The sequence below is a fragment of the Pleurodeles waltl genome, chromosome 5, assembly GCF_031143425.1.
Source record: "Pleurodeles waltl isolate 20211129_DDA chromosome 5, aPleWal1.hap1.20221129, whole genome shotgun sequence".
In the NCBI taxonomy this organism is placed as follows: Eukaryota; Metazoa; Chordata; class Amphibia; order Caudata; family Salamandridae; genus Pleurodeles; species Pleurodeles waltl.
In genome coordinates, this window is record NC_090444.1 from 624610687 (window position 1) to 624627861 (window position 17175).

The 17175-nt window shown below is 45.1% G+C and overlaps 1 protein-coding gene across 1 annotated transcript in view; it reads left to right on the plus strand.

Annotated features, from left to right (window-relative positions):
• HEATR1 (HEAT repeat containing 1) overlaps nt 1-17175 on the plus strand; it is a 710058-nt gene that overhangs the window by 172672 nt on the left and 520211 nt on the right. The window contains exons 14-15 of the mRNA XM_069234483.1: nt 8661-8749; nt 10061-10272. Coding sequence (XP_069090584.1) covers nt 8661-8749; nt 10061-10272 — 301 coding nt within the window. The remainder of the gene's footprint in view (nt 1-8660; nt 8750-10060; nt 10273-17175) is intronic.

Below are 17175 nucleotides of genomic sequence, written 5' to 3' on the forward strand. Positions count from 1 at the left end.
TCTGCAACCTCTGCTTGGACTTATGTCCTCTGGAACTGCGACTGGACCCTCCAGGAACCTACAAGCTGCATATCCACGAGTAAGTCTCTTCTGCAACATTGTATCCAGAATCCCTGCCAGCTTTGCAACATTTCCCTGGCTGTGCATCCTCAGAAGACTGCAACTCTTCAGCCTGCACAAGAAGAAGGAAACTCCCTTAGGGTGAAGGCATCACTCCCCTGTAACTGCAGGTACCTGGCTGCAACGAAGACCGACTGCATGGATCTCCCCTCATCCTGAGTGGCGTGGGTCCTGCATAACGGGTGGTGGTCCGGAGAGTCTTCCTTGGTCCTTTTTACTAGCTGTTGCACTTTGGTGGTGGTAAGTCCTTCCCATTCCACGCAAGACAGTACCCCTGTGCACCGCGTTCTTTGCAGCTGCCAAGGCTTGTTGCTTCACCTCCAAGGGGAATGTCAGGTGACGTGTGGCTCCAGCCCCCAGCACTCCCTCCTACTACTCCTGGGCCTATGTGTGGTCCTCCGACGAAGTGGGAGCAACGTCTGTGGTGCTGCGTGAGCTGCTTCAGCAACTTCTGTGTCCCTGTCCTATGGGACACCTGTGGGTGCTGCCTCTGCTCCAGTGGACCTTCTTCGACGTGGAGGGTTACCTGTGATTTCCCCCTCCTGGACCTTGCTGGTCCCCAGCAGCACCTCTTGTCCTCCAAACATGAATTTGCCTTTGCCAAGGCTTGTTTGTGGAAATCCTTCACCAACACCCATCTGCAACCCAGCTTCCAGCGTGGGACACGTTTTGCACACATCAGGAACTCCTCTCCAGCTTTTTTCTGTGCTGCAGTGCTGACCTGTCTTCCTCCTTTGTCAACCAACTCCAAAAGGTACCTCTGGGTGGGTAGTATCTCCTACTCCTCCTGGACTCCACAGACACTTTTGGACTTGGTCCCCTCTCTCCACAGGTCTCCATCTTCGGTAATCCATTGCTACTTTCTTGCAGGCTGTTGTGGGTGTCTTCTTTTTCTTCTTTTCATCATTTTGGGGTGGTTTGGGCGAAATCCAGAGTTTTACTCCTGCATTCCTGGTTACTGGAGGGTACTGGATTACTTACCTGTATGGTTTCCTAGTACTCCCAGCTCCCTTCTACACTATTTACTTACCTTTTGAAGGATTGCCTCTCTAGTATTTTCTGATATTGTGTTACAAAAATAAAGTACCTTTATTTTTGTACACCAAGTGTTTTCTTTCTTGTATTAAGGTACTGTGTGACTAGTGGTATTGCATGAGCTTTACATGTCTCCTAGATGTGCCCTGGCTTCCCCTCCACAGCTACTTCTAGAGAGCCTGGATACAAGACACTGCCTACACTTCCCTGGGAGGACATACCTGGCCCTGGTATAAGGTGTAAGTACCATAGGTACCCACCACACACCAGGCCAGCTTCCTACACGTCATGGATGGCTCGGTCAAGCAAGTGTTTGCCCTCTTGGCACTCGTGTTTTGTGTTGTTTTTTTTATCACTGACTTTTTTTTCCTGCAGACTATGGTCTTTTCTGGGCTCTAGCTGTAAACGATATGATGTCTGTGACATTTTGAGTTTTGAGGTATTCACGTTTTATTGTTAAAAAGAGGTTTATGGGGTACATCTGCTTCTTTTTGCTGCTTATAAATAAAAGTACAAATCTCCATTACTACTCTCTGAATCTCCTGCAAAAGCCCTGTTTCAATGTCTTCTTGAGGCACCTCATACACAATTTATGTGAGGCTGTACTTGCTAGTATGCTTTTAGCGTCTTCAAAAGTACTTAGGATCTGAACATATAAACAAAATACTAGGTTGGGCAAACCACTGCAATAACCAGCTTAAGTTTATTATGATCACAAAAATGCCATAAAGAGCTTTCCTTCGTTGCTCAAACCTGACAGCTTACTGAAAAGAAATGGGCATCTATCTCTCACGTTTTCATCTACCTCACCGTTCAGTGCTGCAATCCACAAAACAGTAACTGCACCTTGGTAGTCATAGCACACAACATGGAAACACTTCCTACATAGGATCAAAAAACAAAAAAAAACACCATTCCAGATAAACACCATACACGGCGTAGCTTGCTACTCCTGTAGGCAACCACTTCAGAGCCCCACTTAGTGGTACTACACACTATATAAATGCTGCAATACAGTACTATCCATCTCTTTCCAATTACCGCCCTGAGACCATTTACTCAAGTAGAAATACCAGTTGTTGATCTTCTTCCATTGCCTTGTTCCACGCCCTCCCTTTATGTGCAGCTTTGCTCCGTCACTGCTATTTATGCATAGTGAGAGTTGAAAGAGAGATTAGTGTGCAAGAAGGGGTACTTATGTTTTGAGGGGCTGCATTCATACTTTGTTATATTATCTTTGTTGGAAAGGGCCCCTTTTTTACATGGTCACCCCCACTTTTGCCTGGTATTCAATGCAATTTTGACAAAGTGCACAGAGTTCTTGCTATTCAGGTCTCCAGTGATAGTTCTCTTTCCCAAAACTGTACAATTGTGCCATAATTGTCAATCCCTTTGGCTCCCCAGCAAGTCCCTAGTACATGGTACCCCGGGCATGAGTACCAAGGAGGGTCTCTGAGGGCTACAATATGTATTGTGCCATCCTAAGGAACCCTTCACCTAGCTCATGCAGACTGCCATTGGAGGCTGCGTGTCTTGGCGCAGTTAAAAGTGAAAATACTGCATGGCACACAGCCTGTAAGCCATGCTTACTGACACTGCATGCAATACATGTAAGTCACCCCTACAGCAGGCCTTCCAGGACTTAGGCAGTGTGCAGTATATTACATGTGAGGACATAGTAAGTGATCAGGGAAGCATTTTAAGTGCACGTGCTGGACAATGGTCTATACGAGTTCCCAAGCTACACAATGGCATCACTGAAACTAGGGATGTTTGTTATCAAACATCTCATATCAATTAACCCCAATTGATTCTAGTGATGGATTTATTAATACATGCACCCACAGGGCAATTTAGAGGTGCTCCCTGAAAAACCTACAAACTTATAGTGTTAGCTGACTGGACTTAACCAGCCTGCCAAACAGACAGGTTTCTGACCCAAAACGGTGAGAGGCTATGCTCTTGGGCGGTCAGGAAAAAAGCCTACTATAGTAGGGGTACACACCCCTTCCAACAGGATGACCGGCGAATTAGCATGCCAAGGCAGGGTGCTTTAAAGAGCCCACCACCTTTGGTATGCAAATCCGGCTTCTCTAAGAATTAAGTGGATTCCGACCCCCCTTTTCCAACCAGGGCCCATTTGGCGCCTGTACATGCAGGGAACTTAGTATTCAGAGAGGCGTATCCACCTTCAGGCCAGTTCCACCCCTAAGGTGAACTACCTAATGTGGACACAAAATTTGAAATTCTGCCATCTTGGTGATGGCTGAACTAAGCACTCTAAGGCAGGGTTATGCCCACTTCCCCCAAGAAGTGGTCATATAGAGGGCCGTAGTGACCCCAGGAGTAAGTAGTCCATTGCATACTACCCTACAGTCCCGTAAATGCCCCTAAATTCAGTATTTAGGTGAGGCCCTGGCACCAGAAAATCAGATCCTACTGACCTAAGAGAAGGACAAAAGGAAGAACAGAAGACCAGAAACTGACTTGGCACCAACCCTACTAGCTTGCCTGTTGCCATCAATAATTGTGCCAAAGATGCCTCATCCTGCAGCTGCCCGTACCTCCAAAAGCCTGGGAGAACTACCAACATTCACCCAAGACCCAGGAACTCCTACTGCTTCCCTGCATCTTGCAGTCACCCCTAGAAAAACTGGGAGGACTTCGGACCACCAAAAACCCAACCCAACACTGCACCGTGCCCCCTAGCCAGAGTTGAAGTGGTCTGACTGTGCCAGTGTGGTCTCCAGAGCCTCCAGAGACGAAGCGCACCTTGGGTTTACCAATTGTGATCTTCCTAATGACACCTGCAGCCTCTTTGTGCATGCCCTCCTGTACCATGAATGTCCCAGTGACAAAGACCCCACGCCTCAGGACACCTCTGCACCTGGCTGCTCCAGACTGAGGAGAAGAGGACCATAGGTGTCCCCACGTTCCCAAACCTCATGAGACCTGAGCCCACTTGTTGGTTTAACTAAACTGGACCCCCAATCTCAGCATGCAGCCTCTTTCTGCAGGCCCTCTCTACCTCAGCTGGCAGGTTAGAAACCTGATACTTCAGTACACCTCTGCACCTGGCTGCCCTATCCCCAGGAGCAGACAACCAAAGGTGTTTAAACCCCTCCTCCCCCATCCACGAGCATCACAAGACCTGAACACGTTTGTTGCTTCAGCTAGATCGGCCCCCGATTCTAACCTGCAGGATCTTTCTGACCTGACCGATTCCCATTGACTTCAACAGGGCACCTGATACTGAACTGCACGTCTGCACCCGGCTGCCCAAGTGCCACCCGAGGTGACCTGTTTATGTGGCCTAGGACCCTGCCCCACACTCGCCTTAAGTCTGTAACATTGGTCCTGTAAATCTCTGTTTAGTATCTGTTTGCAGTACATGTTTTTCCTCCTTAGGTTAACATTGCAGCTTCAGAAAATTGCACTGTCGACTTTTCATAACCAAGAATTTCTCTTTCAAAACGTACATACTTGATTGAGACAATTTTTGTGCTTAATATTATGTAAAGATTTATTATTTTTGTAAATTGGTGTGGATCTCCTTTTTGTCATGTGCATCATTTGCTGACTGTGTGCCCATAGCAGACGTCTAACACTCCTCTCTGATAAGCCTAAGGGTGCTGGACCACACTACCCCTAAGAAAGTGCCTTGGGATTGCTAGAACAAGCCCCTGTCCACTTATAAGTGTACCTGGACTCTTTGCATAATATACCTCTTTTCGGTATACTACATAAAGAGCCACCTTCCTACAATCCTCACTACCTGAAACACAATGAGGTCTCTGTTATTAGACTTTCACGAGATTTGTCATTAAATGCTACTGCAGATCGAGACCATTGATCCTCATTAAACCAGTGGGATCAACTATGTAGAAATAAGTATTTCAACTAAAAACACATAGTTTGGGTGGAGTATCTCCAAAATACTAAAGGACTGTGATTGCAGGCGATGTGGCAAAATTAAGGATAATTTCAAACACTTTTGACATTTTGTGTCATTGTCTATTGTACAGTGTATCTGTGTGTGTTGGTTATCTGTAGATGTGGCTAATGACCTGGTCATGTTCTATCTGTAGAATAGCTGATGACATGGTTAAGTTCTATGATGACACATAATGGTTCCAGGCTGGAACAGTTGGAGAAACTGGGTGAGCGGTTGGGGACTGGATATGTCTTATGGGCTCAGTGCTTCTATTACCTTCAAGTGTTGCTGTGTACCACTGTATACTATATTGTTTCTACTCTTTGTGGCTGATTGGTCTTCATCACTTCACTTCTCTTCCTCCATTACTTTTTTGGGTGCTGTCCTGATAAATGTAGGTACCATGAGGTGCACTTTTTTACCTCCAGGAATTGCTTTAGCACACTGGAGTATGTGAGAAGTAACACTTATTGTTGACGCTGGGCATACTGTTAGACATCTGATCAGTAAGGATATCATACTTCTGGGCAATAAGGAATAATAATACAACACAACAGTCTGTGGTCCTGATTGCTTGCTTTAGACTAATCTCTTACACTATAGAAAAAAAAACACATCTTGAATACTCTGATACTGTGTGTAAGGAAATGCCTCCTTGGCATGGTTGCCCCCTGACTTTTTGCCTTTGCTGATGCTATGTTTACAATTGAAAGTGTGCTGAGGCCTGCTAACCAGGCCCCAGCACCAGTGTTCTTTCCCTAACCTGTACTTTTGTATCCACAATTGGCAGACCCTGGCATCCAGATAAGTCCCTTGTAACTGGTACTTCTAGTACCAAGGGCCCTGATGCCAAGGAAGGTCTCTAAGGGCTGCAGCTTGTCTTATGCCACCCTGGAGACCTCTCACTCAGCACAGACACACTGCTTGCCAGCTTGTGTGTGCTAGTGAGAACAAAACGAGTAAGTCGACATGGCACTCCCCTCAGGGTGCCATGCCAGCCTCTCACTGCCTATGCAGTATAGGTAAGACACCCCTCTAGCAGGCCTTACAGCCCTAAGGCAGGGTGCACTATACCATAGGTGAGGGTACCAGTGCATGAGCATGGTACCCCTACAGTGTCTAAACAAAACCTTAGACATTGTAAGTGCAGGGTAGCCATAAGAGTATATGGTCTGGGAGTCTGTCAAACACGAACTCCACAGCACCATAATGGCTACACTGAAAACTGGGAAGTTTGGTATCAAACTTCTCAGCACAATAAATGCACACTGATGCCAGTGTACATTTTATTGGAAAATACACCCCAGAGGGCACCTTAGAGGTGCCCCCGGAAACTTAACCGACTGTCTGTGTAGGCTGACTAGTTCCAGCAGCCTGCCACACCAGAGACATGTTGCTGGCCCCATGGGGAGAGTGCCTTTGTCACTCTGAGGCCAGTAACAAAGCCTGCACTGGGTGGAGATGCTAACACCTCCCCCAGGCAGGAGCTGTGACACCTGGCGGTGAGCCTCAAAGGCTCACCCCTTTGTCACAGCCCAGCAGGGCACTCCAGCTTAGTGGAGTTGCCCGCCCCCTCCGGCCACGGCCCCCACTTTTGGCGGCAAGGCTGGAGGGAACAAAGAAAGCAACAAGGAGGAGTCACTGGCCAGTCAGGACAGCCCCTAAGGTGTCCTGAGCTGAAGTGACTCTAACTTTTAGAAATCCTCCATCTTGCAGATGGAGGATTCCCCCAATAGGGTTAGGATTGTGACCCCCTCCCCTTGGGAGGAGGCACAAAGAGGGTGTACCCACCCTCAGGGCTAGTGGCCATTGGCTACTAACCCCCCAGACCTAAACACGCCCTTAAATTTAGTATTTAAGGGCTACCCTGAACCCTAGAAAATTAGATTCCTGCAACTACAAGAAGAAGGACTGCCTAGCTGAAAACCCCTGCAGAGGAAGACCAGAAGACGACAACTGCCTTGGCTCCAGAAACTCACCGGCCTGTCTCCTGCCTTCCAAAGATCCTGCTCCAGCGACGCCTTCCAAAGGGACCAGCGACCTCGACATCCTCTGAGGACTGCCCCTGCTTCGAAAAGACAAGAAACTCCCGAGGACAGCGGACCTGCTCCAAGAAAGGCTGCAACTTTGTTTCCAGCAGCCTTGAAAGAACCCTGCAAGCTCCCCGCAAGAAGTGTGAGACTTGCAACACTGCACCCGGCGACCCTGACTCGGCTGGTGGAGATCCAACACCTCAGGAGGGACCCCAGGACTACTCTGATACTGTGAGTACCAAAACCTGTCCCCCCTGAGCCCCCACAGCGCCGCCTGCAGAGGGAATCCCGAGGCTTCCCCTGACCGCGACTCTTTGAATCCAAAGTCCCGACGCCTGGGAGAGACCCTGCACCCGCAGCCCCCAGGACCTGAAGGACCGGACTTTCACTGGAGAAGTGACCCCCAGGAGTCCCTCTCCCTTGCCCAAGTGGAGGTTTCCCCGAGGAATCCCCCCCTTGCTTGCCTGCAGCGCTGAAGAGATCCCGAGATCTCTCATAGACTAACATTGCGAACCCGACGCCTGTTTCTACACTGCACCCGGCCGCCCCCGCGCTGCTGAGGGTGAAATTTCTGTGTGGGCTTGTGTCCCCCCCCGGTGCCCTACAAAACCCCCCTGGTCTGCCCTCCGAAGACGCGGGTACTTACCTGCAAGCAGACCGGAACCGGGGCACCCCCTTCTCTCCATTCTAGCCTATGTGTTTTGGGCACCACTTTGAACTCTACACCTGGCCGGCCCTGAGCTGCTGGTGTGGTGACTTTGGGGTTGCTCTGAACCCCCAACGGTGGGCTACCTTGGACCAAGAACTGAACCCTGTAAGTGTCTTACTTACCTGGTAAAACTAACAAAAACTTACCTCCCCCAGGAACTGTGAAAATTGCACTGTGTCCACTTTTAAAACAGCTATTTGTCAATAATTTGTAAAGTATACATGCAATTTTTATGATTTAAAGTTCCTAAAGTACTTACCTGCAATACCTTTCCAATGAGATATTACATGTAGAATTTGAACCTGTGGTTCTTCAAATAAACTAAGAAAATATATTTTTCTATACAAAAACCTATTGGCTGGATTTGTCTCTGAGTGTGTGTACCTCATTTATTGTCTATGTGTATGTGCAACAAATGCTTAACACTACTCCTTGGATAAGCCTACTGCTCGACCACACTACCACAAAATAGAGCATTAGTATTATCTCTTTTTACCACTATTTTACCTCTAAGGGGAACCCTTGGACTCTGTGCATGCTATTCCTTACTTTGAAATAGCACATACAGAGCCAACTTCCTACACTGTGCCTTAATGTAAATGATCAAGAATCATATTTCTATGCTTCTTCCCCTGTTCAGTGCTCCGATGATCTTGAGGTAGGTCCACACTTTATAAATACTTACACCAACACATACAGGAACAGTGCAATTGAAGATATTGAGATTTAAGACTATTGTCCAGCAGTAACAGTATGTCCCAGTAAATTGTATTGTGAATTAGAAAGCACCAAAACAAATACCCGCTATTTTGTTTCTTTTTATGTAAAGGTATTCCGTCAGCATATTGACCCCGAAGACAAAGTCAACAGTCTGCTGAATCTTTTTCAGAGAGTGGATCTTTCACAAGATGGTCGATGGTATGTGTAATTAGCTTACGCTTGAATCAAATGGATGTATTATCTTTCTTACTCTACATGGGCTATCCCTTTTCATTGCTTGCTAACTGTGTCCACAAAATGTCTGCTGGTGACATGTGTCTTTGTGAGCAAGAGGTCCCATCTGTTTTTTTGGGCGATACATATCTGAAGCAACTGTAAACAGTAGGTAAACCAACATTTGAGCATCCCCTTGCCTGCACCAGTTGACTTCCTGTTATTTTGAACTACTTCTCCACTATGACCTCCGAAGCAGCGGTGTGTAAAAAACTTAGCCTTCAGAGATCCATTAATTTTGAGGTTTTTTTCTTTGAGTCCTAGGATATTCAGTAGGTACTAAGTAGTATCCATGGTCATATACTACTGGTCACCCAGGATTAGCACCACTCTTTTTGGAGACCCAAGATACTTTCATTGGGCACTTACCTATCCAGACTACGGAAGTTGCTCAGTCAAAGGCATACTGTAGGAGGCAGGAGTGAGTTAGAATTTCATGTGCAGCATGACGCCATAAATTTTGTACAATAAAATGAATGCACAGTCTCACCAATTCTGTTTAAAACAAATAGGTAGCTATTTACTTGTATCTGTAATAAAGCAGTTAATGTACTAGCACCTTCTGGGCCTGAGAAATAACCCTACCCCCTCCAAATACAAGCCTTGCATTTACGTACTAGACTTTTCTGTCCGCGAGGCTCCAAGTGCTAGTGCTATGCTGATAAAATGTAATGTTTTGCTGTTAGCTGGTAATTTTTCAAATCAGTAACTTTAAAGAGTTCTTAAAAACACGAAGACCTTTGCCTCATAAGTGGTAGTTAAGTTGGTAGAAAAATGAAAATGCAAGAGCCTAAGATTTTTCTTTGTAGTCCACCGGCAAAATCCTGCATTGCCAGACACCAGACACTTTACTTAGATTTGATCAAACTGGTAGACTGTTTCTTCTAACACCCAACCCTTTGTATCTGTCGTTCGTCACTTTGTCGCTGCCTTTCTCTTCTTTTTTTTACTGCCGTTCTCTCTCTTACTCTGGCTTAGTCTGATGAAGAACATTAAGCTGCTGTCCCATGAATGTGTGCCAGTGCTACACCAGCAGCACAAATTAAGTGCTGCTTATTGACCCTCTCACATCAGCTAATGATGTTGCTGGAGGTAGCAAGTGTTTTTGCTGTTGCTAACCGGAACTTGCATCCGTGGGGAACCATTTTTAGTAGGGAAAGTAGCAAAACGATGAGCTACAAAATGTCATGTTGTGTTTACTCTAGATCTAATGGTCTCTATCTTCTCTTTTCTTAGGTACCAGGCACTTGAAAAAGCAACCAATTTACTAATGGAAGGAGACATGCTACGTCAGAATGGCAAGCTCGCAAATCAAGTAGTTATGGCAGTGCTGCCTTCCATGGTTATAACCTGCAGTGACCCTACGTCTGCAGAGCAGAAACTAGCAGTCCACCTGTCAAAGTCGGGCCTTTGCTCACTGCATTCGTTGCTGAAAGGTTGGCCTGAAGGTAAAGGATTGCAGAGCATGTACATGGAATGTCCACAAGTAACTGAATAATTTGGCTTTGCTTGAGGTGGTAAGAGATGGTGATGAAAAGCTGTTACAATAACTAGCTCAGACAAGGATGGGAAAGAGGAATTGGCATTCTCAAGCGCTTTAGCTGTTCTGACTTATTGCATTAAAAATTAGTCAGAAAAAATTAATTCAGGAGTAATTTAAATGTGTTCTACTCACTCTTTATGGAGAATGTGTACAGTTCTTGAAGTAAGACTATGATAAAGGGTGTTTACTGTTTGTGTTATTTTATTAGGTAGGTTCATTTTTAAGAAGCCACAGAGGATAAGATACATTATTTTAAAACCTGTGTTATTTTGTGGTAATTGTTTTTTCCTGATTTGTTTCTTTGGCTGTTCTAGCGTACATGTCTGTGATGTAGAGGGGATGTAGTGTAGTGGCTAGACCTGACGACTTTGTAACTGGGGAACTTGGTTTGAATCCCGGCCTCAGCTGAACATTCTGTGATTCTGTGTTATTCACTTAAACTCCCCATGTCTTTAAAAAAAAAAAAGAAATCTGTCTAAATTGGGGTACTCGTATAAAACTTCTGGTTCTTATGTAGTGCTCTCTAATTCCATCATTTATGCGAGAACATTCCACCTCTAACTACCTATGTGGCAGGCTGCCTTGCCCTTCCTTGGAAAGAGTTGCCAGTCAAATTTGTTCCTTTCCACAGGGCAGTTAAATACTTTTATTAAATGTTGAACCAAACAAGTCTTTCTGATCTTGTCGTGTTTGAGACCTTATACTTGTGTGATGTTACTAATTATTTTTTACAGTTATTAACAAAAGGGAGGGGGGGGGGCACATTTTAGGTGTGCCGGCTAGTATTGGCTTGTTGGCAGTACTGATTTCTTATCCCATGAGGGTAATACGCCTAAGCCCACAAATATGAAATAGATAATCAAGTAAGTTTGAGTAAGCAATTCTCAATATTATTGAGAGAAGGTTTAGGAACAAGGTCATGTTATTTATGTGCTTTAAAGTGGAATTTAATGGAGCTTTTTAAGTGATAATGACTTGCCTGTCCTTGTGGTCCTAATTGTATGTTCAGGTAGTAGATATTTGTGCTTCCTTAATACTGTAGTGATCTTCACGATACCTATGTTAAAATGGTCAGTATCTATCCCGAGGAAAAAAATTGGGGGTGGGGGGAGCAGGGGGGAGTACTGCTTGTGGGTGAGAGGAGGGTAAGAGAAATTAGGAAAATAAGACCAAACGGGTTTGAAAATTAATTGCTAATATCTCATTGTGGTATAACCCACTTCTTAAAGCAAGTACACCGTCTGTACCAGGAATTGGGCAGATTATGCCTTCCTTTCAATTAGTAGCGGGTCTGTTCGGTCCCTGAAGTTCAGTCAAAATTGTATGAAAGAGTTCTGTCAGATGAAGGGTCACTTTTAAAGGGAAGAGGAAGTGAATTAGCAGGTCAAAAGTCGAATGTGGATGTGCTAAAACAGAGTCCATATTGTAATGGAGCTTCAGTAGTAAAAACTTACTACTAGTTGTTTAGATTCCAAGTTGAATTGGTCTCTGCTAGCTTCATGTAGCTGATCACTTTATAAAAGTAATCAAAAAGGAAAAGAACAAGGACTAATAGTTAAAGAGGGGCAAGCTTATTCAAGGTTATTTTCTAGCAGTCTTTGCCAAATAAAGCCAAGTTATGAGAGTTCCTATTGTAGAGGTGTGGAAAATGTTATAACATGTTTGTCTTTCCTGGGGCACATTGAGTTTATGTGTATCAAAAAACAAACTACTTTATTGTGCTAACCCTATAGCCGATAGATTCAACATGCTCAATTACTTTTACATTGACTGTGGTAGACACATTTTGGAAAAACAGGGCAGCCATTTTGAAGTGGTTTGTATTTAGCGTTTCAAGGGTACGAAGCATTTGTATGAACCAGTTGCAAACACTTTCTTCATGGTATACTCACTAATATAAATAATTTAATTTTGGAGTACATTTCCATAACAAATTGCTTACTGTTATACACTCAAAATAAATATTTAAACACAGAAAAAGCAGCAGCCATATTGAAGTAGTTGTAGGTTATTTCATTGATAAACTCTTAACTTTATGTTAAGAAAACTAGAATCTTTCAATAATGTCCTTGTACATCATAACAAAATTACGGTCTTGTGTGGTTTTATATGTACTTGTTATGGTATATGTAAAGAAATGGCTCCCTGTTGCAGTTACCCCCCACTTTTTGCCTGATACTGATGCTGACTTGACTGAGAAGTGTGCTGGGACCCTGCTATCCAGGCCCCAGCACCAGTGTTCTTTCACCTAAAATGTACCATTGTTTCCACAATTGGCACAACCCTGGCACCTAGGTAAGTCCCTTGTAACTGGTACCCCTGGTACCAAGGGCCCTGATGCCAGGGAAGGTCTCTAAGGGCTGCAGCATGTCTTATGCCACCCTAGGGACCCCTCACTCAGCACAGACACACTGCTTGCCAGCTTGTGTGTGCTGATGGGGAGAAAATGACTAAGTCGACATGGCACTCCCCTCAGGGTGCCATGCCAACCTCCCACTGCCTGTGGCATAGGTAAGTCACCCCTCTAGTAGGCCTTACAGCCCTAAGGCAGGGTGCACTATACCACAGGTGAGGGAATATGTGCATGAGCACTATGCCCCTACAGTGTCTAAGCAAAACCTTAGACATTGTAAGTGCAGGGTAGCCATAAGAGTATATGGGCTGGGAGTCTGTCAAAAACGAACTCCACAGCTCCATAATGGCTACACTGAATACTGGGAAGTTTAGTATCAAACTTCTCAGAATAATAAACCCACACTGATGCCAGTGTTGGATTTATTAAAAAATGCACACAGAGGGCATCTTAGAGATACCCCCTGTATTTTACCCAATTGTTCAGTGCAGGACTGACTGGTCTGTGCCAGCCTGCTGCTGAGAGACGAGTGTCTGACCTCATGCGGTGAGAGCCTTTGTGCTCTCTGAGGACAGAAATAAAGCCTGCTCTGGGTGGAGGTGCTTCACACCTCCCCCCTGCAGGAACTGTAACACCTAGCAGTGAGCTTCAAAGGCTCAAGCTTCGTGTTACAATGCCCCAGGGCACTCCAGCTAGTGGAGATGCCCGCCTCCTGGACCCAGCCCCCACTTTTGGCGGCAAGTCCAGGAGAGATAATGAGAAAAACAAGGAGGAGTCACTGGCCAGTCAGGACAGCCCCTAAGGTGTCCTGAGCTGAGGTGACTCTAACTTTTAGAAATCCTCCATCTTGCAGATTGAGGATTCCCCCAATAGGATTAGGGATGTGACCCCCTCCCCTTGGGAGGAGGCACAAAGAGGGTGTACTCACCCTCACGGCTAGTAGCCATTGGCTACTAACCCCCCAGACCTAAACACGCCCTTAAATTCAGTATTTAAGGGCTCTCCCTGAACCTAGAAACTAGATTCCTGCAACAACAAGAAGGACTGCCTAGCTGAAACCCCTGCAGAGGAAGACCAGAAGACAACAACTGCCTTGGCTCCAGAAACTCACCGGCCTGTCTCCTGCCTTCCAAAGAACTCTGCTCCAGCGACGCCTTCCAAAGGGACCAGCGACCTCTGAATCCTCTGAGGACTGCCCTGCTTCGACGACGACAAGAAACTCCCGAGGACAGCGGACCTGCTCCAAAAAGACTGCAACTTTATCCAAAGGAGCAGCTTTAAAGAACCCTGCAATCTCCCCGCAAGAAGCGTGAGACTTGCAACACTGCACCCGGCGACCCCGACTCGGCTGGTGGAGAACCAACACCTCAGGGAGGACCCCCGGACTACTCTACGACTGTGAGTACCAAAACCTGTCCCCCCTGAGCCCCCACAGCGCCGCATGCAGAGGGAATCCCGAGGCTTCCCCTGACCGCGACTCTCTGAAACCTAAGTCCCGACGCCTGGAAAAGACCCTGCACCCGCAGCCCCCAGGACCTGAAGGACCGGACTTTCACTGCAGAAGTGACCCCCAGGAGTCCCTCTCCCTTGCCCAAGTGGAGGTTTCCCCGAGGAAGCCCCCCCTTGCCTGCCTGCAGCGCTGAAGAGATCCCTTGATCTCTCATTGACTTCCATTGCGAACCCGACGCTTGTTCTAACACTGCACCCGGCCGCCCCCGCGCCGCTGAGGGTGAAATTTCTGTGTGGGCTTGTGTCCCCCCCGGTGCCCTACAAAAACCCCCTGGTCTGCCCTCCGAAGACGCGGGTACTTACCTGCTGGCAGACTGGAACCGGGGCACCCCCTTCTCTCCATTGAAGCCTATGCGTTTTGGGCACCACTTTGAACTCTGCACCTGACCGGCCCTGAGCTGCTGGTGTGGTAACTTTGGGGTTGCTCTGAACCCCCAACGGTGGGCTACCTTGGACCAAGAACTGAACCCTGTAAGTGTCTTACTTACCTGGTAAAACTAACAAAAACTTACCTCCCCCAGGAACTGTGAAAATTGCACTAAGTGTCCACTTTTAAAATAGCTATTTGTGAATAACTTGAAAAGTATACATGCAATTGAAATGATTCAAAGTTCCTAATGTACTTACCTGCAATACCTTTCAAACAAGATATTACATGTTAAATTTGAACCTGTGGTTCTTAAAATAAACTAAGAAAATATATTTTTCTATACAAAACCTATTGGCTGGATTTGTCTCTGAGTGTGTGTACCTCATTTATTGTCTATGTGTATGTACAACAAATGCTTAACACTACTCCTTGGATAAGCCTACTGCTCGACCACACTACCACAAAATAGAGCATTAGTATTATCTCTTTTTACCACTATTTTACCTCTAAGGGGAACCCTTGGACTCTGTGCATGCTACTCCTTACTTTGAAATAGCACATACAGAGCCAACTTCCTACAGTATATATATATTGGTAATCTGATCATATTGGAGCAAAAGGAGCAGTGGCCATATTGGAGTGGTTAATATTTTCACTGAGGGTCCCCTATCAGTCTCTCAGTAAACGTTCTTTACAATGTTTTAGATGTAATGGACTGTTTTTTTAGATTGTTGGGTAAATTCAGTCCTAAGTAGTTGTGAGTTGCATTTTCATTAGCCATCACATCTATTTGTTCTTTTTTATGGGACCTGAAATCTACAGACAGATGCAGGGTACGATGATGGGAACATATAGCTCATCTAGGCATGCTGGCCTAGATGTGTAGCTGTGGGTATGGTAACATAAACTAAGTATGCCATTAACAACAGAAGGAGACATACTTATGCATCAAACTGTTACACCGAGCAGTGGGTTAGGTCTTGCTAGAGACCCATTGAATTCCCCACCACTGGCCACACAACAACTTGTGAAATGCATTTGTAATAAAGTTACAGATATTACTGCTAACCATTGTCTGCATATTCATGTCACACTGTTGCAATAAATGTCAATGTAGGGGGTAAACATCTAGGTGTTCAGAGTATGGCATGTTTATGTTCCCAAGTAGTTAAAGATTACCCTTTAGGGACATATAATATGGTATCAATGGTGTACAATATGTGGGTGTGCTTGCACATGATGTAGGGTCCAAGTATTTCTGTTGTCATCTTTTATTAGTGTGCAAATGTGGTGCCTACACATTTCCTTCAGACCAGAGGTGAACACTAATGCCATGACAGCAGTGGGAGGACATTGCTCACAAGTTATTTAGAAAGTTATATAGACCCCACAGTTGATTAAGCCTCTTAACCTGGGAGAACGTGTTTTTATTACTTAGGGAGTTTGCTTAAAAATGCACATGAAGTGTTCTGTAATTTTAGCTAAGTGCTTTATCCAAGGCTGAATTTTGCATTTGAGGGCATCTATTTTGTTTACCAGGAGCAATGAGTCAAAGTCCAGAAATGCTAAATTCAGACTTTGGAGACAATGAAGAGTACCATTGTTGAAGTGTCCAAGGTACATTTTAGGCTGGTTGAATATTGTTTAAATTTCATATTTTCCTACCACACAAAAAATGTTCCAGTAGGTTTGGGGGTGACACATGTAGAATTTAACATCGCTATAGTCCGTCTTAGAGAGTTGGTCTGTGTATTTTGAATAGTCAGTTGCATCTCTGAGTGCCTATTATTTTTGTATAGCGGAGCTGTTGATGGCAGGAAGTATATAATGTTCATAATATGTAAGGTGTAAAGACTTATATAAACTGTGCAGGATCTGGTGAAAGATAGATGGGTAGGATTAAAGTGCTCATGATGGAAAGTTCAGTTATGGCAATTGGTGCGGAATAGGGAAAGGAGAAAGGTGGACTTCCTCCTTTAGGTGAAGTAATTTCTATGCCGTTCCTTTGTTTCCAGGCACCTACCCTTGAGGCCTCTTGATTAAAAGAAGCAACACGAGACAGTTGCTAGATGATTGTGAGGTTAGGAATTGACTTGAAGGCTCACACGTAGACCAAACTGGTCACAAAGCCCATATGGATCAAAGTATTCAAAGCAATAATATGGGATAACACACTGACAAAGGAAACTGTTTTGTGGTTGAGCACAGCCCTTAAAGAGGCAAGTGAACTAAAGGGATGCAGAACATGTGCCCATGTTGATATAGCAAAGTTCAGAGCTGTGATAGGACCCACTTGAATAAAAATCTTTCCGAGTTACAAACAGAATTTGAATTGGTCAACACTGAGTACTTCTGATACTAAAATATCTGACATGCCCTAGGGAGTCACTGGATATGTTGAGTTAAGGCTCCGAACTACTCCCTTTATGAATCAAGAACATGCATAGAACTGTGTTAAACAGTTTTTCCGTTAACATGCAGGGGCTGAACTAAAATTGGTCAGAAGACATATTGGAAATTCTATCCATGCCAGACTTAAATAAATGAAAGTGTTCAAAAGAATATATTACTACAGA